At 39.6% G+C, this 27,810-nt stretch overlaps 1 protein-coding gene across 3 annotated transcripts in view; it reads left to right on the top strand.

Annotated features, from left to right (window-relative positions):
- The window catches only part of BTBD3 (BTB domain containing 3), a 36,187-nt gene extending 20,921 nt beyond the window's left edge, over window positions 1–15,266 (top strand). The window contains exons 1-5 of one of the 3 annotated variants that reach the window (XM_064379042.1): window positions 4,464–6,656; window positions 6,978–7,245; window positions 7,735–7,825; window positions 8,362–8,480; window positions 11,303–15,266. In XM_064379042.1, coding sequence (XP_064235112.1) covers window positions 7,103–7,245; window positions 7,735–7,825; window positions 8,362–8,480; window positions 11,303–12,335 — 1,386 coding nt within the window. In that variant the 5' untranslated portion in view covers window positions 4,464–6,656; window positions 6,978–7,102 and the 3' untranslated portion in view covers window positions 12,336–15,266. The other 2 variants (XM_064379090.1, XM_012475098.3) reach the window with 2 other exon arrangements.
- Window positions 15,267–27,810: the final 12,544 nt, after the last annotated feature.

Genomic DNA, 27,810 nt, shown 5'->3' with positions numbered 1-27,810 from the left:
TACTTATATATATGTATATATATATACACACACACATAGAGTTTTAGTTGGGTATTGATCATCATATTAAAATGTAAAGAAAATTAAATAAATTGCTATTTCTGCCAAATATTATACAGATTTTTTAAATCCTAGAAACCTATAATTGGGAAAGATAGGCAAACATGTAGTTAATACTTACACCTGAGGAAATGTACCATGAGCTCATCTAGAGCAGAGTTGTCTCATCTTTTGGCTTCCCTGGGCCACGTTGGAAGAATAATTGTCCTGGGCCACACATAAAATACGTTAACACTAACGATAGCCGATGAGCTAAAAAAAAAATCTCATAATGTTTTAAGAAAGGTAATGAGTTTGATTTGGGCTGCATTCAAAGCCGTCTTAGGCCTCTTGCGGGCTGTGGGTTGGACAAGCTTGGAGTATGTAAAACTTAGAAATTGATTGCTTTTTTTATTGAAGTATCATCAACTTTACAAAAGAAATTACAGTATTCCTTTTAATAGCCATCTTCAGAGTATCTCCTGGTAAACTTCCATACCCCTTTTCAAGATCACTTAAATGTATGGAAGATAATAATTTGGGATTTAGATGAGTTGTTCAGTATTCCAAACCAGGTGCACACTAAGACACAGTGTATATGTAAGAGCTGTAATCACCAAATGTCATGCTAAATGCCATATAGAATTTTAAAAAGAATCATCGTTCCCTGCCTTCTAAGAATTACCACATTCTACCTTTGGGCACTCCCCCCACCACCCCACCCAAATCTAAAGTACAATTCAAGGTTAACTGGAGCTCTGTGTCATGAAAAGGTGACTTAATGAAACTGACCGTGAACCTTATCCTTGTAGACAGCACTGAGGTATACCTTGACCAAATACTTGCCTTAGTTATCACCCTTGGTGCTGGAATTCAAACTGGGTCATTGTTAAGAGAGGCCAAATTGAGTTGCTAGTGAGATATGCCTGGGTGGCTAAATGGACTCTTTGCAGGAGGCTATCTCAGGAGGTGGGTACAGCAGTGCATCAGCCAACAGGCAGCCTCCTGGAGGTTTGAAGACCACAATGGGCACCCATCCTGAAGTGTGGGTTCAAGTGCAGGGTTGGAAATAACACTGTGGGTTTTGGACATTGGGTGTGGACCCAATCACAGTGCACAGCACAAATCTTGATTATTATTCAACATTCCCTGCAAAATCAAAGATTCATAGCAAATGGGACCTGCTTGGCCCACAGGTGAGGCTAGAGGAAGCCTGCAGATAGGATGAAATGTCCGTAGCTATGCAGTCTGAAAGAGTACAAGAATGAGGAGCTAGATTAATCTTTGAGTTTTTGTGTTTTAGATATTGCATTACAAACGTTTTTTGCTTTGGGTACAATTGCTGCTAATGGTTAAAGCTTACCTTTGTAGAGTGCTTTTGACTAAAGTGCTTTCACAAAACATATAATCTTGCCTTCACAATAAACCTGAGGGTATAGCTGGGACTAATTACCCCATTTTGCAGATGAGGAAAATGAGGCTCACAGAAACTAATCTTAAGGTCACTTGTTATTGGCTCTTGCTTTTTTCACTATGCTTTTCTGCCAGTGCTTGACTCCATATTTCCAAATTTAGAAAGTGTATATAGTCTGTTTTACAGCAGCTGCTGCTGACTTTGGGAATGCCAACATTTTGTTGCTTATCTTTTTACCTCCCAAATCAGAAGCATAATTTTTACTCAGTATTGAAGGAACAAATAAACAAAAACAAAACACGATTTCATCATAACTTACCAGGTTAAACTACTCTCTTTTGTTAGGCTTATGTTAATCATTTTTGGAAGTGATGGGTATTTCTTCAGTCTGCCTTACCCGTTTAAACCTCTGTTAGCCTCACTGCTGTTGCTTTTTAGTTGCTTTGTAGTAAACCGTGTACAAGTCAGGCAAGGAGTCCAGGGTTAGAGCAAGTTAAACAAGAGTTGCCAGCATCATTAGTTGTTGACATAGAAGTTGGTGTTAACTGTGAATAGTTGGTTTCTAACTTTATTTTACCTGGAGAGCCTCTTCTGTTTTTGAGCAGCATCCTCACTGCTGTTCCTTCCTTCCATCTCATTCCACAAGTATCCTTTCAGCATTCTTAGCTGTAGTGTCCCCCTACAGGGGTGCAGACTACATATGTTCATGTCATCTTTGTAAACTTTAAAAGAAAGCTTTTTCTTTTAAGTAGATTAGAAATATAAAAGTAGAGCATTTTTTAAGTATGTGAGGTAATCACCTATACTGATTACCTGACATACTTACAAAAAAGTAGGGACTCACTAGAGTGAGCAAAGCAAACAACATGACAAGCCAGGAGATCCGTCTTGTAGTCCAGGTGTTGCCCCCTTCTTTACTGTGGAATTTTCACAAACACCTTGTACTTCCTACACCCAGTTGCCATACCTGTGAGAAAAAGAGTTGCATTAAATGATCTCTGGAGTCCCTTTCAGTTTCAAACCTCATTCAAGTCTCCAAACTGAATATATAAGATTGTATTAAATAAAGGTAGGATTGCTGACAAACCCTCCAGTGGTGAAAAGATGATCTAAGTGAGCTTAAAATCTGTTGATAATTTTGTTATTATTGAGAATTGAATGGAAATAGGTTAACACTGATTCAGCTTTCTGGCAATTATAAAGTCAACTGAAACCCACTATTATTAACCAACCTTTTATGTTTGGTTTTTAGTCTTGCTCACCACCATATGCCCAACACCTAATACACTATATGTTTTATTTTGGGAATACTTTCATAAAACTTTGATGGGCTTCTTGGCCTATTTACTCATTTGGGGCAGACTAACCATGTCTCAAACAGCTCTAAAATTCAGGAGGTGTGGAAACAGGTGATAAAATGCCAATTGGAAAGAAATTTTAGGGGCAAAATGTGGCAGTAGACATCAGGCTGCTTATCCTTTTTGACCCCTCAACCCAGTGGGTGATGTTTCTGGGTTACAGACTCAACAGATGGAGTTTTAACTATTTGTATTTAATCAAGGAGGAAAAGAAGCCATAATTTGTATTTAATATAATAGACTATAGAAATGAAAGAGAATATATTCAAATCAATCTTACATTTTCATAACATTTTAACCCTAACATTTTGTTGTATTTGGGTTGCAATTACTCAGGGCAGATGAATGCTATGGTTTCACTTTCTAGAAAAATAAATGCACACATACTGCCAGTTTCACATATAGTTTGAGGAGTTTCATGAACCTGTCATCATCTGATGGTCTCTAGTCCGAATTCTTGATGGAAAAGAACCTAGCATGTTAAACCTTAAATGCCCTTATAAATAACCTAGACCAGTGTTTCTTAAACTGTGGTCTTAAGATAAGTTGAATGGATTATGACCAACATTAAAAAGAAAAGAAGAAAGAATAAAATAAAAAATACCAGAGTGTATATCATAACATGCTAAGCATAACTTTGGTTTTGTGAACCATGCCTGTATGTGTGTTTATGTTTAGTACTAAGTCAGAATGTAAAATGCGTTTCTTACTGTGGATTGAGTGTAAAGCTTGAAAACAGTTTATTATGGGTGAATCTCTTCATTTTATAGCTGAGGAAAACTGAGGCCTTAAAGGCTAAATGATTCGTTCGAATACTCCCCTTTCTCTGTTTAAGTGGCCCAGCCAGGACTGAACTAGATTGATTGCTAATTTTACCATGGTACATTGCTAATTTGTTGAAATGGAATTGTGAATTAGACCATTTAAAAATATTAAGTGATTTGTCTGCTTCATAGTTTACATTTTTTGATCCCTTATTTTTCCAGCTGAAATCATCACTATCATTATCTTTTAAAATAATCGGGGCTGGTGCTTTCTTTCCAGAGAATGGTCAGATATCTTGGTCCCTCTTAGTTGGCTGTCTGCATACCTCAATCCTGGAATTTGACATTTGGGGCCTAATCAGAAGAATTTCAGAACAAGATGTGAGGGAATGTTAAGTTTTTAATGTCAAAACCATATTTAATTATTTTGAATTATTTTCAATTCGCCTGATAGTTGAATGCAACCTATGGCACCAGATGTTGATGCTGGATCATTGGGAAGAGATCCTAGTAGTCCGTAGTTATCTATGTGAGGTTTTTTCAACTTGAATTCCATATGAAATGCAGATTCTGATCCAGAGTCTGGCTGAGATTCTGGGTAACTTACAGCCTCCCTGTGGATGCTGCTGCTGATCCTTCAACTGCATTTTCAGTAGCAAGAACCTGTATTACCTGCTTTTTTACCGCGGTAAGAAAAAGTAGCCATCAGATAATTTTTCTGTCTTGATTTTAAACAGCCACGCTCATCAGTCTTCATATACATTGGAGTAATAATGCCCCTCTTTGTAGCACTGTTCTGGATGATTCAAATTTAGCACTACTTCATTTAACTATTATCAGAATTTTCTACAAAAAATTATTTTTCTAAATAACTGTAATCTTTAATTTCAGAAAATATTTTCTAAAACATTGCATAATTCTCTTTCTCAAACTGTTGTATGCACTTTACTTTTTCTTTCTTTAACTTAGCATTGTAACAGCCATGTTTTTTGGAGACTTATTGGTGGTATTGAGCTATATGCAAAATGAGTAAAGATCACAAAGCCTTCTAAGTTCTTCTGTGTTTTATGTTTTTTCTATTTTGTCTCCATCCAGTTACCAATTAATAGTATGTCTGACTCAAAGCAGCTAGTTTCCCTTTCCATTCTAATTGACTACTTCTGACCTGAAAAGTCAGATATTAGATTTGTTAGAAATATCTATGAGATTAATCCCAGTCAAAAGACCTACCTGGCGTGGGGGCTTTCCTGAGAGGGAAGTGGTCAGGAAGTGCAGTAGCAGTTGAGCCGGAGAGAAATCCTTTAGTGTTAACCCTGTTCTGAATAGTTAAGTCAATAGGAGCTTATTTGTTTCTTCATGCATTTCTCTGTGCTCTTTTTAAACTGGTTTCTAGATCCCTTTCTCATTAGAGTGTTTGTGTGTTAAAGTGTATGTGATTTGGAGGTGTCTGTATGTATGTGCATGTTAGTTCTGCTATTGAGAACATAATAAATAAGGAGCACTTTAGGATCCTTCTAAAATGGAGACAGGTAACTGTGCCAAAGGCCCTGTTTCTCTTACAGAGTATGTTTTGCAGAGGCTTTGCAAACGGTTTTGAGAATAATAACAACAACTATAAAGAGGATATTTCTTGGTTCCGTTTAGTGTTCTAGGGTTCTAGGGATTTAAAGACCGATTTCTGGTAACTGCCTTTAGCAGATTATTAATTATAACAATGACAGTCCTAACTCTTACTTGCTGAGCACTCACTGTGTCAGGCAGTCGTTATTCAGACAGATGTTGTTACAACAAGGAGGGCTGTGGTCCTGAAGGGTGCGTTTGCCTGGGGGGTAGCAAATGGCTGCTATGCTTTGAATAAATGAGAGTGATCCAGATAGATAGGGGTGAGATTAAATCTCTTCCTTAGTCCCTCTTTACAATAAATAAGCATGCATAGAACCTGTCGCAGGTGTTTGTGTTTTGTTTTTTTTTTTACTCACCAACGCTAGAAATTTTTGAAGGATTCACATCTATAAAAATCAAATAGTAGCTTATATTCTTCTAATGCAAAACAGGAGAACCTGTTTACATTTTAACTAGGTGGAATCAGAACACTTATCATTTTGAATAGCCTTGTTATTGGTTCTGTGTTAGAAGTTGTAGATTATATTCTTTAAAAGGAAGATAAGACTAAATGTAGCCTTAACAGTTAAGTTGAATTTTGAGATCCTGAACAGGGCCCCATCTGAAATATTTTTAGTGAATTACAGCCTTTAAACATTGATCATCAGATTGTTTATATTTGAACCTTATTTTTACTTCTAGAGTTTATCTTATGCATCAGTGCAGTTAGATGTACTGATATAATCTTAATCTAATTAACAGTATCTTGTGACCTGAGACTCCTGTCAAAGACCATTATAGAAGGTAGAAAACATTGGGAGGAAAACTGAACACATGGCCTCAGTTCTCTTCTTTAGCACTAGAATATGACTTGCACTCAAAGAGACTGAGAAAAAGAAAAATAACGTCCTTTGCCTTTAAAGTGTAATAAATGTGTTTGCTATTAATAACCCTTTTCAGTTTATAGACTGGAGGATTTTGTTTGAAGTATTTGAAACCAAAATGCTGCCGGGAAAAAGATTTTAGTAGAAATAATAGGGTAGATATCTGTCCCTACCCTTTGTTAATTGATCCTGCTTAACTGGGGAAATAATGTATGTCCACTGAAGAGAAATCTGTGGGCATAAACTCCTCCCTTCCTGTTGTCAAATATGTTTTGTATGTTGTTTATCTTATTTAAATATACAGTAGACGAGAGAATGCAAGTGCTGTTCCTTTAATATCAGAACTATGCATGCTACAATAGGTGTCACTGTTTTGCTTGGTCCAATCATGATTGGTGACTTCAGCTATTGGCTCGGAGCACTGGCTGTCTGACTCCATCTGCAGGGCTGTAATACCTACTCTCCTCCGATCCATTCACCACACAACTTCAGCCGGCTGAACAGACTCGCGCAGCTCCAGCCCATCTTGCTAACCTAATTCAGAAAACAAGTGCTACAGCTCTGTGCCTGTCATCTTTGCAGTGTAGGATTTCAGGTGATCTAGGAAACAGTTATTTTTATGAGCAAATAAGAGAAACAGGAATCATGATGGGGATATATTTAACAGACCCAGTACTGGATAAAACTTAAAACCAGTTTCTATTCAACATAGTGAAAAGGTCACCTTGCCTGGCTGAGAAAAGCAGCAAAATAGCAGCTTGTTGGTTTCAGTTAACCTCTTAGCTCGGGCTCATCTCTTTTCCTTGATGTTCAAATCAATTTGGGATATCTAACTCCAAAGAGAGACACACTGTACTCATGGTAGATGACAAGGAAAAGAACATGAAATGTCTCACCTTCTTCTTGATGCTTCCAGAGACGGTAAAGAACAGGTCCAAGAAAAGCTCGAAGAAAGCAAATACCAGCAGCAGCAGTAGCAACAGCAGCAAGTTGCCCCCAGTTTGTTATGAAATAATTACCTTGAAGACTAAAAAGAAGAAGATGGCTGCTGATATATTTCCCCGTAAAAAGCCAGCCAACTCCAGCAGCACCAGCGTCCAGCAGTACCACCAGCAGAATCTCAGTAATAACAACCTTATCCCAGCCCCAAACTGGCAGGGTCTTTATCCCACCATTAGAGAGAGGTAAGTGCTGGGCTAGTCTGTTTACTTTAAAAGTTTTCCTGTGTTGAAGTTTCTGCTTCTGCAAAATGTGTAATGTATTTTAACACAAATCTATGTTTCCTCTTTTCCCAGAAGCTTTTTATTGGTAATGGAAAATTGCCTTGTGTCTTTTCCAAAACAGTACAGCTGTTTTCCTCTTAGATAAAAATGTTTTTGCAAGCTGTAACATTTAAGTGACAGGGTTGCCTATGGACCATAGAAGATAGGAAGCTTTTTTTGTCCTTAGCCTTATTAAAAGTTTGTGTAACTTTTATTTTAAACTTTAGTTACTTCCCATGTGTTTGAAATGATTACGAACAGTTGTTTAGTTAGAACCTTTATTTGTTGTTTTGCCTTGAAGTTACTGAACTGTTGCTTAGCTTGCAAGTCTTTTGTGGGTTTTCTATGCCGGGGAAAGGGGGTATTAAAAATGCAGGCTGCTGTGAATTAATGAGTTGCCTCTGTTTATAGAAATGCGGTGATGTTCAATAATGATTTGATGGCAGATGTACATTTTGTGGTTGGGCCACCAGGTGGGACTCAGCGGTTGCCAGGACACAAAGTAAGCAACAGCTGCATGACCGGTTTAGTCCTGAGGTTTACAAAGAGGGACCCTCTCCATAAGCCTGGAACTTGGTGTGGGCAGCTTGCCGATATCAGGCAGTGCATGTTTCACTCGATTAGGGAAAGAGCGCACCCTTTCCAGAGGGCTTTGGCCACGCTTAATTTTTTCTTTGTTTCCTTCTATACTGCTTTGTATCTCACACATACCCTCTTAACTCTCCAGTCATGGGAAGTTGTGACAGGTTAGGAAAGTCATATGTTTACCCTTCTCCTAGAATTCAGTTATGTAAGCTTTTATTGTATGTATTTAGTAATGAGGGGACACGTGCATTAATCTCTTAAAGCTTTGAGATAATTAGCAGCATGGTCCTATGCTTCTATGGCAAGATACCCTGTGTACCTTTGGCTTTTTCAAAGCAGTGGGTTTAGGTACACTATATCTAGTAAACCTGATTGCCTAGGGTTGTTTTTCTGAATTGATTTGCTGGAAATGCCTTCAATTTAGTATGAAATAAGATTTCCCTTTCTACACAGTATGTTTTAGCTGTTGGGAGCTCTGTGTTCCATGCGATGTTTTACGGAGAACTTGCAGAGGACAAAGATGAAATCCGTATACCAGATGTCGAACCTGCTGCTTTTCTTGCTATGCTGAAGTAAGCATCATTTGTATGTTTGGAAAGAGTTTGTTTATGCTGTATTTGTACCCTGCTGGTTTCACAGTTAAATTTAAGTTGTACATAACAGAAAAGAAGACTGATGAAGAAAGAGGGTGCTACATGCCTTGTAAATGTTTTTGGAAAAAAACACTTTATCTTTCAGTGGAAACCATATGGAATTATGCAGCATTTATAATCACACCTTGACATACAATTTGGGAGCAAGTGGAATGTGTAGTGATCTGATTTTTAACAACTTATGATTAAAGACAAATAACTTTCTGGCATTAGCATTATCTAATAGAACATGTTCTCTCTGAAAGTATTGTGTGTGAAAAAGTCTTTAAAGAAATAAATGTTTTTGCTTCACAATTTCAGAAATTACTTGCTTTATTTAAATATCACCAGTTGGGAGATTTCTGAGTGTTCTAAGAGTTACTGTCTCCTAAGACCAAATGAAATATCTGTTGAAATAATCTGATCTTTGTGTACACGTACATATACATACTCTTATATAAAATCAGACACTCTTTCTCTAGGGTAAAAAGTATTTGCATTTGATATTAGAGGGGAGATCCTAGAAAGATACAGATAGTCTCGTACAGTTTTGTGTGGTTTTATACAGAAAAGCTTTCATTTCACATGTGAAACTGTAAGATATGTATTTATAAAAAAGACAGTTTTCTGTCTGGTGGGTTTTCTGCAGGCTCCAGTATATGTTCACCACGTTATAGAATTAGCTTCTTTATCATGTATGGTACTAGACAATGTGGTAGTCCACTAAGTGATCAAAATCTAATTATTGTTCTAAGTAATATTTATATAATTTTTCCTAATCTTTATTCTAGCACAGCAAAGTATATAACTTTAAGGTTGTCTCTTGCTCTAGGGATTTCAGTTCATTTGAATAAGTAAAATGTTTGTTGAAAAATATTCAGTGGGTCAACAAGTTGGGCAATACTCCTACATATGGTGAAAATGTTGCCGTACATTGTTTGCTGTCTCCTGAAAAATAAGTATTAGAGTTAGTTCTAGCACTTAAAAGTTTTTAATTCCTTATTCATAATACAGTTTTGAAATCTTTAATTGTCACTGACAAGAACTTTCATAGTGGGAGATAGGGAAATTAAAGGCAAGTGAGCATGTGAAGTACCAAAATATAAACTAATCTGCTACTTTTAACCTTTGTATGCTTTTGGAGATATATGTACAGAAACCAATTTTACCTGCAAGGATCCCCACTGCATGAATCAGCTTTGTATTTTTGACAGTGTTCTCTGTTGCTGAGATTGCTAGCACTAGTTCAGCATATTGTCTTCACTGCAGTCAAACAGGATGTTGTATCATTCCTGATATATACATAATTAGGAAACATGAGCAAGAATGGCAGAGAATTACATCTCACCAAAGTCATTTGATTATCATTTGACAGGTATCTTTTCCCACAGATGTATTGCCTGTAGTATATATTGATACAGCTTTATAAAATGATACATGCAATCCACAAAAAGTGATAAGATCAGAAATGAGTCAGGTACCATTTGCTCTAATGCTGTCGTTGGGAAAGTGGTGGCCTGCTACATCAAATATGAGTAGCCAGTGTTCTTGGGGTTGTCAGAAAAAGAGAACAGCTGCTCCCTTGACAGTTCCAGGGTAAGAGCTAGAAAGTGCTGACCATGTTCTAGGATCCTCCCCAGGGTCCTGGCTCACGGTTAGAGCATCACTGAGCTGCAGGTATGTTGTCAAGTGGCCTTGCCAGTAGTAGGTGACTTAGCCTATCAGAGAAGAGAAAGGTTCCTGCAAGCAAAAAGGCAGGTTTCATTTGTGATTGTGGACATTTTTTCTCATTGCCATATATATATTTTTTTCTTATAGAAGCTATTGCTAATTTCTTAAGTTATATATGTTTCACTAAGGTGAAATATAATAACTAAAGGAAAACTCAAGATAAACTAGCTGTGGACCTCAGGTAGAAGAGAAGCAGATGATGGCCACCTTTACGTGCCTCTTTGGGAGACTGCCACTATCTCCCAAAAAATGTATCCCATGAAGTATATTATCTCCTGAAGTAAGGACAGTTCACAGAAGCACAGGAATCATACACATTTAAGCTTTCCTACTTTGTCTTTTATTCAGTATATCTGGAAATAATGTAATCTTTAATTCTGAAGATAGAAGGAATGTGTGTAGAAGGAAGAGTTTTGAGTTTAAAAAACAAAAACAAAAAGTTTATTATTGGATTCTATGTAACATTAACTAGAAGATAGCATTGCAGTCCATATTTGATAATCCACTGAACTTGGAACTATTTGAAAAATATTTAATCTCAGATTTTATTTTGTGTTTAGGAAAACTCCAAAAGCATCAAGATGCAATAATTGCTGACATCATAGTATTAAAAGCATTGTTTTTATCTAAATGTACAGAAAGAAAACTTCACAGTAAAACCATATATATTGCTCTTAAAATGGGACCATTCTTGTAATAGAATTTTGCTTTTTTTTGGTAATGTTGACTATCTCCAATATGCAGTTCTTTTTCAGTTTCAGTTGCTTCTGTTTTGTGGAGATGACACTGAATGCAGTTTATAAAATAGAGGCTAGAATGGTAGCACAAAGTTAATATCTTTAATTTTTACTACTGGGTTGAAATACTAATTATTAATATGTTTCAGATGTTTCTTTGCTCTCCAAACATGTTTATAATAACTGTCACATAAGATGACGTTTTCAGAACAAACTTGAAAGTGGTTGTATCTTTTCTTGCTGGATGTACTCATTTTGTAAAAATTCCACTTACAAGTTATGTGCTTTTTTCAGATATATCTATTGTGATGAAATTGACTTGGCTGCTGACACAGTGCTGGCCACACTTTATGCTGCCAAAAAGTACATTGTCCCTCACCTTGCCAGAGCCTGTGTTAATTTCCTGGAGACCAGCCTGAGTGCCAAAAATGCCTGTGTGCTCCTCTCCCAGAGCTGCCTGTTCGAGGAACCAGACCTGACCCAGCGTTGCTGGGAGGTGATCGATGCCCAGGCTGAGTTAGCTCTCAAGTCTGAGGGATTCTGCGATATCGACTTCCAGACTCTAGAAAGTATTCTCCGTAGGGAAACTCTGAATGCCAAAGAAATTGTGGTTTTTGAGGCAGCTCTCAACTGGGCTGAAGTAGAATGCCAACGACAAGATCTAGCATTGAGCATTGAAAATAAACGCAAGGTCCTAGGAAAGGCACTTTACTTGATCCGCATACCCACGATGGCCCTCGATGATTTTGCAAATGGTGCTGCACAGTCCGGAGTATTAACTCTCAATGAGACCAACGACATCTTCCTCTGGTATACTGCAGCCAAAAAGCCTGAGCTACAGTTTGTGAGTAAAGCCCGCAAGGGCCTGGTTCCCCAGCGCTGTCACCGTTTCCAGTCGTGTGCCTATCGAAGCAACCAGTGGCGCTATCGGGGTCGCTGTGACAGCATCCAGTTTGCAGTTGATAAAAGAGTGTTCATTGCTGGCTTTGGGCTATATGGCTCCAGCTGTGGTTCTGCAGAATATAGTGCCAAGATTGAACTTAAGCGGCAGGGCGTTGTGCTGGGGCAGAACTTGAGCAAGTACTTCTCAGATGGGTCCAGCAATACCTTTCCGGTATGGTTTGAATACCCGGTGCAGATCGAGCCAGACACTTTCTACACAGCCAGTGTGATACTGGATGGCAATGAACTCAGCTACTTTGGACAAGAAGGCATGACAGAAGTTCAGTGTGGCAAAGTGACTGTCCAGTTTCAGTGCTCCTCAGATAGCACCAATGGCACTGGGGTACAAGGAGGGCAGATCCCTGAACTTATATTCTATGCTTGAAAACTCACTTCCTGAAGCAGCGTGAGCTCCGAAGTACACATATGGTTCCAACTTGCTTAGCTCGTCTGCAAATATGTGATCAGTGCCGGTAATTTGTAATGAATGAATCGGTAGGCAGGTTCTAATTTCTTTGAACCTTTTAATTATGTACAGGCAAAAATGCAGCATTCCGCTTTTAACTATATGCTTAAAAGAGCTAAGGCTTTTTAGTGGTTTTAGAGTTGCATCTATATACCTGGGGATATCATATGCTTTCCCAAGCGTTCCACCACCCTCTCAGTTTTGTCCCTCTGAAGATAATTTTAGATCACCTTGAATTTCCTTTTGAATGTTATTTGATGAACAGAAATAAAGTGATAATGAGTTATTTTTAAACAGAACTCCTCTTCCCCCGATCCCCAAAGAAACAGATAAACCTCAGTATACAATTTTGAAAGAAGTGTTTGCCTTGTAATGAGTAATTTAGAAAGTAGACAGTGGTCATGTTTGGCTCTTGTTTTATTCCTTTTACATTTGTTGCTTCTGGGATTAAAAAAAAATCTAAATTCATAAGATTGTTCGGTATTAAACACTTCAGAGTATAAATGCAAAATTGGAAAATAAGGAATTGGGCATTTGTTTAGGCCATGACTTCTACAAGCAGATTTATACTATTTTAGTTTAGAAGACAAAAAATTTCAATATAGATACTTCTTTTAGAAGTAATTGAATTTTGTCAATAGAAAAAAGTTAAAGTCCTACAAATTTAAACTAAGTTTAAAAAGGAAGCCTAAAAAAGACTTATACTACAAATAATTGAATTGATGGCACATAAGAATATGCAGTTTGAAAAAGCCAAACTCTTCTCCCCACTTAGCTTTTGATCCCAACTGTTTGCTTATTTGTATAAGTCACACTGTGTAGAATTCCTATTTTCTTTTTCCCCATTAAAAGAGGACCAAACAATTCTTTATACAAATGGAGTAACAACTAGTTTTGTAGCACTACGTGTTAATGTAATAAGATACATTTGTTCATTTTTTAAAATCTGAAATATACTTTACCCGATCCACTTTGATTATATACTATATTCTTTGTTAATTTAAATTTTGTCCTGTTCCTAGACTGCTAGAATCTGGTCCCTGGCCATCTTAAAGTACCAACATAGGCCTGCAGGGTGTATAAAAAATGGTCTGGAGTGACACATTTGATTATACCTAATATTCACTGCATCAGCATCACATCTGGCTCTCTTACTTGTCCACGTGTAATGTAAACAAAGGAGGGAAAAGCTTATTAAAAAATTCTCCTTCACTGTTGGCTTGTTCTGGTTTAGTGCCTATGTCCCTGGCAGTGTCCAGTGTGCTCACTTCCAGTTGAAGTGTTCATGTGTTTCTGGGCAGCTTTTCTGCTCAGTGTGATCCTGAGATGGCTTCTCCCCCGCCACCCAGAGTGTGGTCCCTGGCCGCCTCCTGCTCCTGCTCTGCAAACCAGAACCTGGCTTGTCTGGAGCCAGGAGTTAGTCCTGGGGTGTGTGTGTGTGCCTGCGCACCCATGCGCATGCAAGTGTGTTTGCCAGCTCAGGAACTGTCTCCTCTCTGCCTTGCTTACTAGTAAGAGGTGGGACAGTAATGATCCTCCTGCTGGCCCCAGCAAGGCCCATGAGTGACTGCCCTTACTTACTCGCTGTGCTTCTGGGCCACTTCTTCCCTTACAGATGTGGGCTTGTTGCCTTTAGCCGGCTTCCCTGAGGGAGGATAACACTGGATTATTGGAAATGTTTCAATCACTCTTGCCATTACCTACATCTATTAGCATAGATGATGAAAAACTGTTACTGGTGATGATAGATGAGTATTTCCAGGACAACTTGCTAAAATTATAATTATTTCTTAATAGGGAGATTACAGGTAGTTTGGCAAAGCATTGATGAAATACAAAGGTACATTTTCAGTTAAAAAACATACTTCTACAAAAAAAATTTGGTTTTTAAATTATGGTTAAACATTTCAGTAACTCATAGCTATGGTGCAGGTTGGTAGACCTGATTAGAAGGCATTAGTTTTTAAGCCAGAGGAGAAGAAACTTTAACACTAATTGCATCCTATCAGATTGTTGAGGTGAGTGTGATAGTCATAGAGTGCAGAGCGCGTTCATTCACTAACACTCACTGTCACTGCCCGTGTTAGCTAGCTGCCGCCATGTGACTAGCGAGCTGCTGGTGAAAGTTGCGTGAAATCCTGTACACTGTGTATAGAAGAATGTAATTTTATGTTAATTGTTACTACTTTAAAAGAAATCTACCATCTGATTGGCTGGTCCTGAGAGCTGTGGGTAAAATTTGAAAATTGTATTTAGAATAAGAAGTTTTACATTTTAAAACCTATTCTCCTTCATGCATTTTCAATGAAATGGAATGAACGCTAATGTGCTTGCTTTATTTTCTTTTGTAATCTTGGATTGTGTAGCTTTTAAAACTAGAAACCAGTGTTTCTGACAAAGCAGGCAACTCTATAAACACAATTTTATTAAGCAGAATACACTATAGATGCTTTTCCCCAGTGTATTTGGCAGTCTTTGTCGTTGTTCATCCTGGGGACAAAGGGTAACTAGGCTAGCAGTTCTAATGTAATATTCTTTAAGTATATCTTAAAATAGTATTCACGTAAATGGTCTAATTTCTACATAATTATTGCACTGAACTGTCTTTTTTTGTTTATTAAGGTGTTTAAATAAGCTCAGCTAATTCAAGACACTGTGGCCACTTGTGCATCAGCGTGCTTGAATTTAGTAGCTTACAACATTATTTATGAAGGAAAAAATATATAAATATGAAGTACCTCATGTTAAATGTTATTGTACTGTATTTTTAATGTAACAGTGCAGATCTTGTTAGACACCTGAATGTGTATAATCATGTTACATTCAAATAAAATAAAACTAGTTCATAGATTTGTTTTCCTTAATGTTTTTGTCACTCCCTTGAAATAGTCAGAAATTCATTCTGGCACTTTTGATGCCACTACATTTTGCAGAGACGGTTTCACAGAGGCATTTGTTTGCTAAGTGTTCAGATATCTTTGATCTCTAAAGAAGTAAAAATTTGAGGCAAAACCGTAACCAACAGTGAATGTGTTAATCAATTGCATTGTTCAAAGCCTGTTAAGTTAAGGAGAGGGAGTGAATCGGTGCATTTATATTTCTGTTATGGATTCGTCGTTGGTCCATGTTCCGAAGCTGTAGTTGCTCAAATGTCCAGATCTTCCTGTACTAAGGGGATGCTGATACTGAATGACATCTGGCTTCTGATATGACCAATGCTGCTTCTTCCTTTGTTACAGTAGCTTAAATCTAGGGATTTGAAAGAGTTTTGAATATAGTTTTTATGTGCCCAACTAGTTTTCCATTATATTTCTTCATATCAAACATTTATATATACACACATCCACATACTCATACATAACTATGCACATATACTTTTTTTTCCCTCTGTAGCTCCTGATGCTTTTCTACTGTAGTTTAGTGTGAAACCCTATATATTTGCTTAGCCACTTCATCTACGCAGGGTTTAGTTTCCATAACTTACCTGCTCAAAGGAGTTTTGGAATTACTCCAAAGAACAAAGGCACTGGAACTCCCCATTCTCATCAGTTCAATCACAGTTACAACCTGAGTTACAAAGATCTTTAATCCCAGAAAGCCTTAGCCATTATCTCTTCTTCGTTGCCACTTAATCCATCTATGTTTATTTTTCATTATTGCAAGACAGTTGGGAACGATCCTCCTTCAATGTTGGGACTTGGGATCTACATGTCATGGAGAGTACACTTTCTTCCCAGTTGACTCTGTGACTTACCTGTGAAAGCCATGGGTTTACACTTGGAAAAAAAAAAAAAAAAAAAAACAGGAGAAAAGCATTCCTGAGGAACTAAATGGCATAAAATATAGAGGCCAAAACAAGCCAGTAGCTCTGAAAACCTGTGGCTGAGTGTTGTTTATTAGAGCAGAGTTTTGAGTGCCTTGGAGGTGCTTCAGTAGAAGATGGACACACTGTGGATTCCTCATTAGTACATTTCAGCATTTTTACAGAGCCATTTACATTTATTCACTATTCACTTTGCTCTACACTTCATTTATCCTCTTCAGAATATTTTTTCTAAAAAACTAATACTAGGGAAAATTTCCAAAAATCTTTTCTTCATTTATTTCCATAACCAACATAAACACTGGTGGAAAGCCAGGTAGGTGAGATGGAGGTACCTGTGAAGAAGCGAAGACTGTGGCTGACCCTGCCACACTTCAGGCAGTGTAAGGCACTAGCAGTTACAGACTGGTCTCCAAAGAACGTTTGGGTACACTTTCCGAACGTGGGCTTCTCCCCCTGTTGCCTCGTAAACCTTTTTTTGAAAAGTGAAGGGCAGTAGGGAAGGTGTAATTCCTATTTTTGCCAACCCTACCCGTCCTCATGATCATTGTTTACATGCCTGTCTACTTCAGTGTCCAGTGGACGGCAGTTTTACTAGCAGATGCTGCTGTTTTATGCTCTACCATATAAAAAGTTCCTAACCTCAAGATAAATAGTGAAACCAAACAACCCACTCTTTGTCAAACCTGTACTTTAAATACGTCTGTGTGTAGGACATCATGAAAGTTACCTATTAGACTACTGGCCCTTAATACTCTCAATGGTCTCTCTTTAAGCTGTTGGGAGGAACCAGAGTGGGTGTGTGTTCAGAGTTACTACAAGGATGATGTCCTTTTTCACTTCATGTGACAACAGTACAGAAAATTAATTCAAATTAAGGCATATTTTTGTTGTTATGACTGGTGAGCAGTTTTATATTTAATGAACTCTTATTTCAATGATTTTAGAGTAAAATTACACCTGAAAGAAATTTAAGACATGTCATACTAGTGGCCTCCATGTTAACTTTCACATGGAGTGCTGCAATAAATCTATGAGCAGCCTTGGGAGAAACCAGGAAAGTCTACAAAATATTTTGATATGTAGCACCCTTTACTGTGGCTATACAATATGAAGTTTCTTTCCTAAACTATATTCAAAAAATAGTCAAAGATAATGACTAGGGAAGTTCAAATAATCTTTCAAAGCTTGAAGCAGAGGGTACCTTCTGCTATACTGTAGAATACGTAAAAACGTACTTTTGAGAGACATTCTAGGTGTCCTAGGGAATTTTTATTTTTGTGCTTGTCTTAAAACAGTTCTCAACTTTAAATTATCTTAGCACCCCTTATAATTTTGTTGAAACAGTGCACTGAACATTAACCAATTCAAAATTAAAGGCTGTTGTAGATATTCACTCGTCAAGAAAAATTCCAAGAATATTTGGAAGCATTAACGGACTAAAGAATATATTGTTTTTTGCATAATTTAGCTCCCTAGAAGAGATAGAAGGTTTAATGAATTTTAAGGGATCAACACACCATTCATTCACCAATCATTTATTGATCCTTTGCGTCATCCCAGGTGGTCACAGAGGTTCTAGAGAGTCAGAGACCAGTAAGAGGTGATGTGGCATACCTTGCGGTGGAACAGTGAGTTTCTTAGAGGAAATGGTGCTTGAGCCACGTTGTAAAGGATGCATTAGAATGATCTTGGTGAACACTGGTGATGCAAATTGTCATGAGGGGGAAGGACGGGGATGAAGGGAATTCCAGAAGAGGAAATATCAGCAGGAACAGAATGGCAGACAGCTTAATACAGTTCAGTAAAGGGAACCTGTGGAAGAATGAGACCACCTACTAGGTGCCAGATTTGGAGTAGGATGATGAGCTGGGCAGAGGCATGAAGTAAGCACTTTGTGTATTAGGCTAACTTGTCTGGCTTTTATCCAGAAAATAAAGCAGTGATAGAGATTTGAGTATACAGAAAACAAATTTTGTGTTTTAGAAACAGCTTTGGGAAGGGTATACCAGATCAGACTGGAGGAAAGAGGGGCAGTTTGGGCTGAGAGAGCCATGCCAATGCCAGTGAAGGCCAAAGGGGCAAGGGATGGAGAGAAGGATGGAGGTCCTAGGAGTGTAGAGGGGAGATACCCAGGGTGCAGTGGGGCTTTTCAACATAAGGGGCTTGTTGAAGTGGGACGCAGGCATTTGTCTTATATTTATCCTATGGAGAGGGAAGGCAGTTTTTTCTCTACCATTCTCTGTAGGTAGTTGGTATATAGATATCCACCCTTGATTGTATCTTTACAATATTTTAGGAAGAAGGTAAAACAAGATGGTCAACAGGGTAGAGGTAAATAATAGTTCAGACACTGGAGCCAGACCGAGGCCTGGTTTTGGACCGTGGGTCTAACCGCAGGTGACCTTGGGAAGTTACTTGACCTCTCTGAGCCTCAGTTCCCTCAAGAATGATGGCAGTAATAATAGTGCCTTCCTCACCTGGTTATTTTGACTATGAAATACATTATTTCTAAAGCACTTACAACAGTACGTGGCAAACAGGAAGTGTGCCCCATACATGTTCATTAAATGAAACAAAATGCTAAAAGCCACTGATTAAACCCATGCACTTTCCTCATTTGCATTTATGAGAACCAGTTTACGTATAGTTTATACATACTTCTAACAATTTGTCAGTGCAGACAAAAAGTGATTTTGTTGCTTTTTCAAATTGCTGTGGTCAATAGGGAGAATATAAAGCTACAGAGAGCTGTGTTATTGAGGAATTCTCACACTCTGACCAAACTTCTCATAAATATTTCAATTTTGTCATGTTAATGAGAGATAGAAATGATTTATTCTGATTAGATGGATTCTAGCACACCGGACAGCTTCTCTGCTAGACAATTGTGTAGGATTTCTCAGAAAATTACTTTGTAAAAGCTGAACGTGTGTGTGCATAACAAGTTTTAGACATTTTCTGAGAGGAGTCTATTTTGCAGGTAAAAAAATAGTATCACCTTTACTAGTTATGCTAGAGTCAAAATAAGCCCTTTCTGTGGCCTACAACCTTCGCAATTTTAGATATAACCCCTTCTCCAAATATTTTGAGATTGAAATCAGTTTTAGCATTGACTTTATTTGTTATATGTTGAAAGCAGGTTTGACCTTTATTAGAGTAATGTGAATGTTACAGGGAATATTTGAATGGCGAATTGTTTTTATTCAAGTGAACACAGGTGTGCTGAAGCACTCGCAACTTTATTTGGGTGTCCCCATGGTTGTTGGCGCTTCATCTCTGTCTTCCCCACAAATGTCCTCATGTGCAGTCTCACGTAGTTCATGAGCCAGTGCTTGGACTTCATTTCCCGAGGGCTCTATCATCCCAGAAGCTAATTCTCTGTCTCCTTTTCAGGACCAGATTCTCCTCTATTTTGCAAAGTAAACCCGTAAGAGCCTCCTCCACCCTATCTCCAGAGATTCTCATTTAGGAGGTCTTGGGCACAGCCAGTCCTCTTTGTTTATATGAAGCTGGAGAGGGGTAGTAAGGTTTCTGCTAACGCACATAAAAGGTTGAGAATCCTGAGGTAGACAAATTCTGGAACCTTCCTTTATAGCCACTGGACTTCCAGCTTCAGCACTGTGATCCTTGCTGGAGACCCTGGCACCATTCACTTTGAGAAATCAAAGTGTACTGGTACTTAATTATATCCTGAACCTGTGACCCTGGCACCATCTCCAACAAAACCATCATCTGCATCCGGGAAGGATAGACTGGATCATGCTGGAGGCCAGAGAAGCAGTTAGGGCAGTGAGAGCCATGCCAGTGAAGACCACAGGGGTCAGGGGATGGGGAGAAGGATGACGATCCTGGAAGTGTGGAGATGAGATCCCCAGGGTGCAGTGGGGCTACGAAAGGCCCAGTCGCTGACCCTTAACTTTTTGATCCTGATCTCTGCTAGTTGATCTGGCTCCTACCTGTTCATCTCCCTATCTCGTCATCCTTCCATCTGCTCTTCAGAGGCCCAGAGATCCAGTCTGATCAGCAGTGTGCTGATTCTAGCTTATGCACTTGACATGCCACCTACTTAAGGTCTAATCACCATGAACTGGTCTTAGTGTCTGCCCATGCTTGGAACTGTCTCTGTTCCAAGCATTGCACTTCCTCCAGCTATCTGCTGGCCTGTAGTGCCTCCTCTCCCAGCCTCCAAATCCAAGCTCACTAATTTGCCCACTAGGCTTCACAGCGCCCCTGTCCAGCCTGTTCTGTAGCCCCAATTTCTGTCTTTTTCCTTCTTGCTTCTGACCTGCCACCCAGAATGTCAAAATTAAAATACATTTGTGTCAGCTTTCTTTTTACCCAGATAATACAAAACAAACACAAAACCTCAGTCACATATTGCAATACATTTGTGCATCCACAGGTTGTCTAGGCAGCTTTGCAGATCTTGACTGGGCTTACTCACACCTGTGAGGGTTGACTGCCCTCTGCTAAGGCAGGTTTACTCATTGTCTCTCATCCTCCAGCAAGCTAGCCCGAGCACATCTTCGTGGCACATGCAGCAGGAAGAAACACACGTGGCCTCTTGAGACTTTGGCTCAAAACTCGTAAATTGTCACTACTGCTGCATTCTATTGGCCAAAGCAAGTCACAAGGCCTCCCAGGTGTATGGGGTAGAGAATTAGACTCTACTTCTTTCCTGAAAAATGCAAGTCACACAGACAGGGCTGTGGGTGGCAGAGGGGGGTGGCTTATTTGGCTCTATATACAGTCATCTGACCACAACTTTAACCTAGGCTTGGAGAAGCCTACAGATGGACACTCTGCTCCTTGTGAACCTGGACCCTAGACTTACTGCCACTTGAAGTTATCTTCAGAGAATTGACTTGCACCAAAAGCATTAGTGAACTGAGGATTTTACTGAAGCTTTTATAGAGAAGAGGAGAAATCTCCCTCATACTCAGCACAAACTGTCCAAATATCCATGTGATCGTTCTCCTTCCATGTAACTAGTTGATTCTGCTGATAAAGAGTTGCTTCTCAGGCCCCAACCATCAAGCCACAGCTGTAGCTTTCCACTGGACTGTGTCTCACCTCCCAACGCTGACTCCTCAAGCTGGAACTTGCATCTGGAGTTAGGAAACATCTCATTAGATGTAATTTTTATCTTGTCACTTATGAACTTAACTTCAATCTTGTATACCGCCCTGCTCGCATCACTGCACAATATAACTCAGGAAATGTGACCTTAGTAAAAGCAAAAAAAGGTTGTGGAGGCGAACAGGGAGGATCTTTTCTCCTGTGTGTTTTATTATTGTTCATAGCAACACCCCAAGGAAACCTTAGATGGTCCATCTGCTTCTTCCAGATACAGGAAGGAGGGGAGAGACTGTGTGCTTTTGAGAAAACAGTGCAGTCAACCCTTGGAGCCAGAGGGAACTGTAGAAGGATTGGCTGGAAAAGGGAGGAAAAATGGGGCTCAGGTTAGCAAGAAGCCTCACACAGCTTTTTACCTAGAGCTTGTCTCCCATTTCTTCTCTTCAGGACTCCTTGGCATGGGCCCAATTCACAGTGTTCAACCTGGGGAAGCTCAGCACGTGGGAAAAGTCTAGGTAGGGCTAGTTCATGAGCCACTGGTCTGGACACATCACTCTTACTCCTAAGCAGTGTTTGACAAGGACTTCCTTTATCTTGTCTGCATTTTGTGACCATATCACCAAGGCCTCCTCAACAGAATAGGTTTCTTATGTGGGCTTTCCTACACTAGTGTGACTTGGTGCCCTTTGACAGCTTCCACATGCATTTGCATGTCAGCTCTTTGCTCTGTGGCCTTAGGGGAGGTACCACAATGTCATTGATTGTGCTTGTGTTTCTTTCCTTTCTGAAGGATGCTTCTCTTGCCAGTGGCCCTAGAGGGAAGCCCTGGCTGCTTTCTCACTGTCCTTCCACATAACAGAAAGTTTTGACTTTTGGAGTGTCTCAGATCCTGCATTCCTTACTGTCCTAGACAGTTCAGCCTATGATAACAAAATATCTAGGTGGTTTATAAACAATAGAAATTGATTTCTTACAGTTCTGGGCTTGGAGTTCCAAGGTCGAGGTGCTAGCAGATTCAGTGTCTGGTGAGAGTCCACTCTCTAATTCACAGGTGGCATCTTGATGTATCCTCACAGGGTGAAATGGGTGAAGTGACTCTCAGGCTTTTTTCTAAGGGCACTAATACATTCATGAGGGGCTTCACCCTCCTGAACAAATTACCTCCTACTACCTGAAGACCCCACCTCATAATACCATCAGTTGGAGGTTAGGATCTCAACATACGAATTTTGAAAGGACATAGACATTCAGACTATAGCATTTAACCAAAGAATCATATTTGCTTTTTAACCAGCCAAAAAGTCAACTGCAGAGTTGCTAAATCACTTCATTCATTCCTCAAATTTGAGATTTACTTGCCACAGAGGTTTACCAGAAATCAAGAGAGGGCAGCTCAAGAAATTTAACTTGTTTGGGCTTTGAACACTTATTTTCCTTAAATAAAGTTATACTAAAATAGAGCAAATGTGATATAGTTCAAATATTTTCAAGTTCACCAATGAGTAGTTTTAGGTCTTATAAAAATGCCATGACTGTAGGTATAGTTTGGGTTGGTGGTAGCATTCAACATGAATGAGAGCCACATGCCATGGCAGCTTCCCAGAGGTTGGCTCCATCACTCACCCCAATCAGAAAACCAGCACTGCAGTTGAGGATAGATCTCTTCCCAGCTGCAGAATGTTAAAGCTTCTCACCCCCTTTTTGTTACCCTCTCCTGCTACATTCAGGAAGAACCCATCTTCCCATAAAGACAAATACCCCAAGAAAGCATAACCAAGCAGAGGTAGCTACATCCATTTCTAATACGTTCCAATGTATACACATAATACATATGCAAGAAAGTCCTACATGACATTTTTTTGGATATTTGTGGTGGGTCTTCTTGTCATTCTTTAATGTCTCATTTATGGAGATAGAGTCCAGGTAGTAAATGGACTGAACTCTTTCTTACAGTTGCAAAGAAACACCCGCCTTGTCAGTTGAATAGTTATTCGATCAATAAAACAAACTCTTCCATATATGTAAGTCAGATTGGCCTCTGACTCAAGAAAACTCCAGAAAGGAGCATGGATGTGGCCTAACTTGAAACAAGATAGCACAGGTGTCTTAGTTTACTTTGTGTTGCTATAACAGAATATGGTAGGCTGGGTGATTTATAGATAAAATAGGTTTATTTAGCTTATGATTCTGGGAAGTCCAACAGCATGGTGCTGGCATCTGCTCAGCTTCTGAAGATAACCATGTACTGCATCAATACATGGCAGAGAAGCAGCAAGAACAGCAGGTGTGTGCAAAGAGGGACCACACATGAGGAAGAAACTTGCTTTACAACAACCTGCTCTTGCAGTAACTAATCCATTCCCAAGAGAGCAAGAACTCACTCCTTCTCACAAGATGACATTAATCTATTGGTTAAGGATCTGTCCCCGTGACCACAAAATTAGCCATTATACCTCACCTTCTATTGCCGCCGCACTGGCAATTAAACTTCAACATGACTTTTGGTGGGAACACACAATATCCAAACAATAGCTGCAGGCAAAATAAATCAGGAAAGGAATAGGGATGGAAAAGAGAGAGAGCACAGAGAGAGGAGAGAGGAGAGAGAGAGAGAGAGAGAGAGAGAGAGAGAGAGAGAGAGAGAGACCATTTCCCGAGATGCAAAGTCGTTGGAAGAAGGATGAAGGAAAGGAGTCAGCTTCTTTTGGGTGAAGCGGGGGATGTCGCACAGTCACAAGCTGCCAGGGTTAGGGAGGTGTCTGTGTTAGACCTTGCTGGCCTCCTGCCCAAAATGTGTAAGGAGCCTTTGTGGATTTGCCAAGCCTCAGCTGGAGTCCCATGAATGATTTTTGTAGATCTTTTCCTTGGGGAATTTTCAGCGGCTGGGCCTCCAAGTAGAGCCTGGAGTACAGGCCAGATCCACCAGCCATTCAGGATAAAGAGAATAGGCAAGAAACCAGGCCCCTCCTGACTCCTCTTCACGGAGTGCCACCCTCAGGTCTTGCAGCAGCTGAAAAGATGTATGTGCTTTGTTCCTCACCAAAATGTGCCCAGTCTTGCTCACAGCAGCCTGAGACATAACCAGAGTCCAGAAGATGGTGTCAAAGTTACTTTCCTGTCCGCTTTGCTGTTCTGTCATTCTGGGTAAAACCAGCCTCACATGAGGAGCTAGAGGTCCTCTTGGATACCCTCATCCCTCCTTTTCTATCCTTCCTTTCTCAGTGGCCTCACCAGTGCTGCTCACTGACCTCCTGTTATAGCCTTTGGACTTGGGCAGCCTGTTCCACTTCCTGCCCCATCTTCATCCCCACATTCAGCAAAGATTGAAGGTGAAAGAACATTTATCTTGCAGATTGGCAAGACTACTTCACAACAGGTGGGAGAGTAAGGAGGGACCAGGTTGCTGGATGAGACCAGGGGGCCATATTGTCACAGTGATGGAGATGGGTGGGAAGAAAGAGCTTAATGTCACCAGACACATGACGAGTGGCTTCTTACAGCCTAGATAAATAAAATGTGCCAACTCTTGGGCTTTGCCATGTGACTGTCATTTGCACGGGAGTCATGCAGTTTACCCAAACCCTTGCTAAGTCACCCTGGTTAGAAAAACAAATTACTCCTTGTGGTCAGAATGCAGTCTTTCATAGGTCATTGGCAGAACAGGTCTCTTGTCAATAGTATGTCTGATTGGGAGCAGCTCTCTGAGCCATTTAGCTTTTCTTGTCAGGGAAGCTTTTTAACTGCTTCCTGCTGTCCTGTCATTTTGCGCTAACCCCAAATGGCTTTGTTAAATTGATGTCACCTTTCCAATTTCTTCCCAGAAGCATTTTACTTTCTGGTTAACAATGGAAGCATTTATGCAATAATCAGGGGAGAAGAGTAGCCACACCTGAATGCTGTGAAAATCCGTATGTGGAATGAATGTATTTATTTATCTATTTATCTGTAGATGTCCATTGGGGAGCAGGTCTCCATCATTCTGGTTGACACAAAGAAGAAAGATGAAACTCATTCAGGTAGCTAAAGGAAAAAAAGAAACAAAAGCAACCCCAAACCAAGAAAAAACCCCATTGCCTTCAGTCAAAAAGAGAATTCTACTTTAGACTAGTGTGGCATTATCACCAAACAAAAAATTGAAGGAAATGTTGGTGATTGTTGAAATGGGTGAGGGTTACATTGTTTCATTGTACAATCTACGTTTCTTTATCTTTGAAAATTTTCATAATAAAATATATTTTAAATTGTAGTAGGGATTAAATCAAAGAATTCATACATGGCATGAAATTCCTGAGCAGAGATAATTTTTCCCCTAAATTTAATTTGCAATGCTAACAGGAGCCACTCCAATAACTTATAGTTGAAAATATGTTTGAAAGTAAACCTGGCTTGTTACAGATACTCCTGTGAACAAAAAGGTCTCTGTGATCAACCAAGCTCTAGCATCTTACGACATAGACTAATGTTTTTACGAACACTAGACTCCTGAATTTTAAAACTTAAATAATGCATCCCATTAAATGTAGAGATTGAGATTTATGCTTAGCTGCTTACTTAAGGACTCCTACTTCATAAAATTCCTAATTAAATAGAAAAGCATTCTCGATCTTTGTTAATCATATCTGGGAGAGGTCTGGAAGTTTAGATCATGATTTCATTAGGGCATTCTCATAGTTCCCTGGTGGCAACATAATCTAATTTTTGCAAATTTTAATTGCCAGTGCAGCAAGGGTTTCCATGGATTGGAGTTGAGGCTCAGATATTGTGGCTTCTGGAGGTAGCTATACTGTCCCACCTCAGACCCTTCATCTGGCCATGCCCAACCCTAAGAGTTAGAGAACCCAGAACAATTGAACAAATGTCTACCTACATATTATATGTCAAAATATTAAAAGTTATAAATTAAGCTAACAAACTGCTAAATAAAATATATTCTACCATCCTAATCAAGATGAAAAACTGCTAAATAAAATATGTTCTAGTATTCTACCCTGACAAATATGACTTTGTAGAAGCCTGGGAAGCAAGGTTCAAGTTTTGAATTCTCAGCGTCTCTGAGTTCTGCACCAAGGAATGTGGTGGTTGATGAGAGGTGGTTCCTGAGTCCTGTGCCCCTGCTCAGAGCTTACACCCTTTCTCTTACCACCCCTGACTTTATTTCAAAGCACTAAAGGTCTCCCTACTTATGTATGGTCTCGCTAGATCATGCATTCAACTCAGTCCCTCCCAATCCAACACCAAAGAACTGACCTTAGGAACTACGTATACACACAATGGCTGCATGGTCTGTCTATCTGAGAAAGGGAGCTCAAGACCCTGAGGACAGAGAATGCCAGGTTCTGTATAACTGCATAATGGAGAGGTTGCAGCGTAAGTTCAAGGTGGACATGTCCCCTTGACTAATTTGCGAGGGACTCAGATGATCCCTGGAAAAGAACTTCATTGATTCCTCCTTTATCACACTCCCTAAATATTGGAGTGTCCCTGAGGGCTTGGTATTGAGCCCTTTAATCTTTCTTCTAGTACTTTCTCCCTAAGGGATCTCATCTGCTTCCATGGATTGATATCCCTTATTCATTCATTCATTCATTCATTCAACAAATATACTTATTTCTAGGTAGCAGGGTTTGGCAGTTAATCTTGTGTCAACTTGACTGGGCTGAGGGATGTCCAGATAGCTGGTAAAGCATTGTTTCTGGGTGTGCCTGTGAGAATGTTTCCAGAAGAGATTAGCATTTGAATCAGTAGATTGAGTGAAGATCTGCTCTCACCAGTATGGATGGGCATCATCCAATCTATTGAGGGCCTGAATAGAACAAAAAGGCAGAGGAATGATGAATTCTCCTTCACTCTTCTTGGTCTGGTACCTCTGACTTCTCTTGCCCTCAGACATTGGAGGTCATGGTTATCAGGACTTTGGACTCTGGGCCTTATACCAGTGGCTCTCCCGGTTCTCAGGCATTCAGATTCAGACAGAATTACACCACCAGTGTTCTGGCTTTCCAGTGTGCAAACAGCTGGCAGGGAACTTCCTAGCCTCCATAATCATGTGAGCGAATGCCCATAAGAAATTTCTTTTAAATTATTTTTAAAGAGATGAGGTCTCACTCTGTCTCCCAATCTGGAGTGCAGTGACACCATCATAGCTCACTGTAGCCTCAAACTCCTGGACTCAAGTCGTCCTCCCCACTCAGCCTCCAAAGTAGCTGGCATGTACCATGACACCCAGCTATTTCATAATTTTTTTGTAGAGACAGAGTCTTGCTATGTTGCCCAGGCTGATCTTGAACCCCTGAGCTCATGGGATCCTCATGCCTCAGCTTCCCAAAGTGCTGAAGTTACTAACAGGTGTGAGTTACTCCACTGCACTATAAACCTTCATTTATACATTTCTCTATATATCCTGTTGGTTCTATTTCTCCGAAGAACTGTGACTAATACATGGGATACAGCAGTTCCTGTGTCACAGAGCTTAATTTCTAGTGAGGGAGATGA

This window comes from Aotus nancymaae, unplaced genomic scaffold, assembly GCF_030222135.1.
Source record: "Aotus nancymaae isolate 86718 unplaced genomic scaffold, 86718_ANA_hifiasm-v0.15.2.pri h1tg000001l, whole genome shotgun sequence".
NCBI lineage: Eukaryota > Metazoa > Chordata > Mammalia > Primates > Aotidae > Aotus > Aotus nancymaae.
This window is presented reverse-complemented; position numbering and strand designations above follow the sequence as displayed.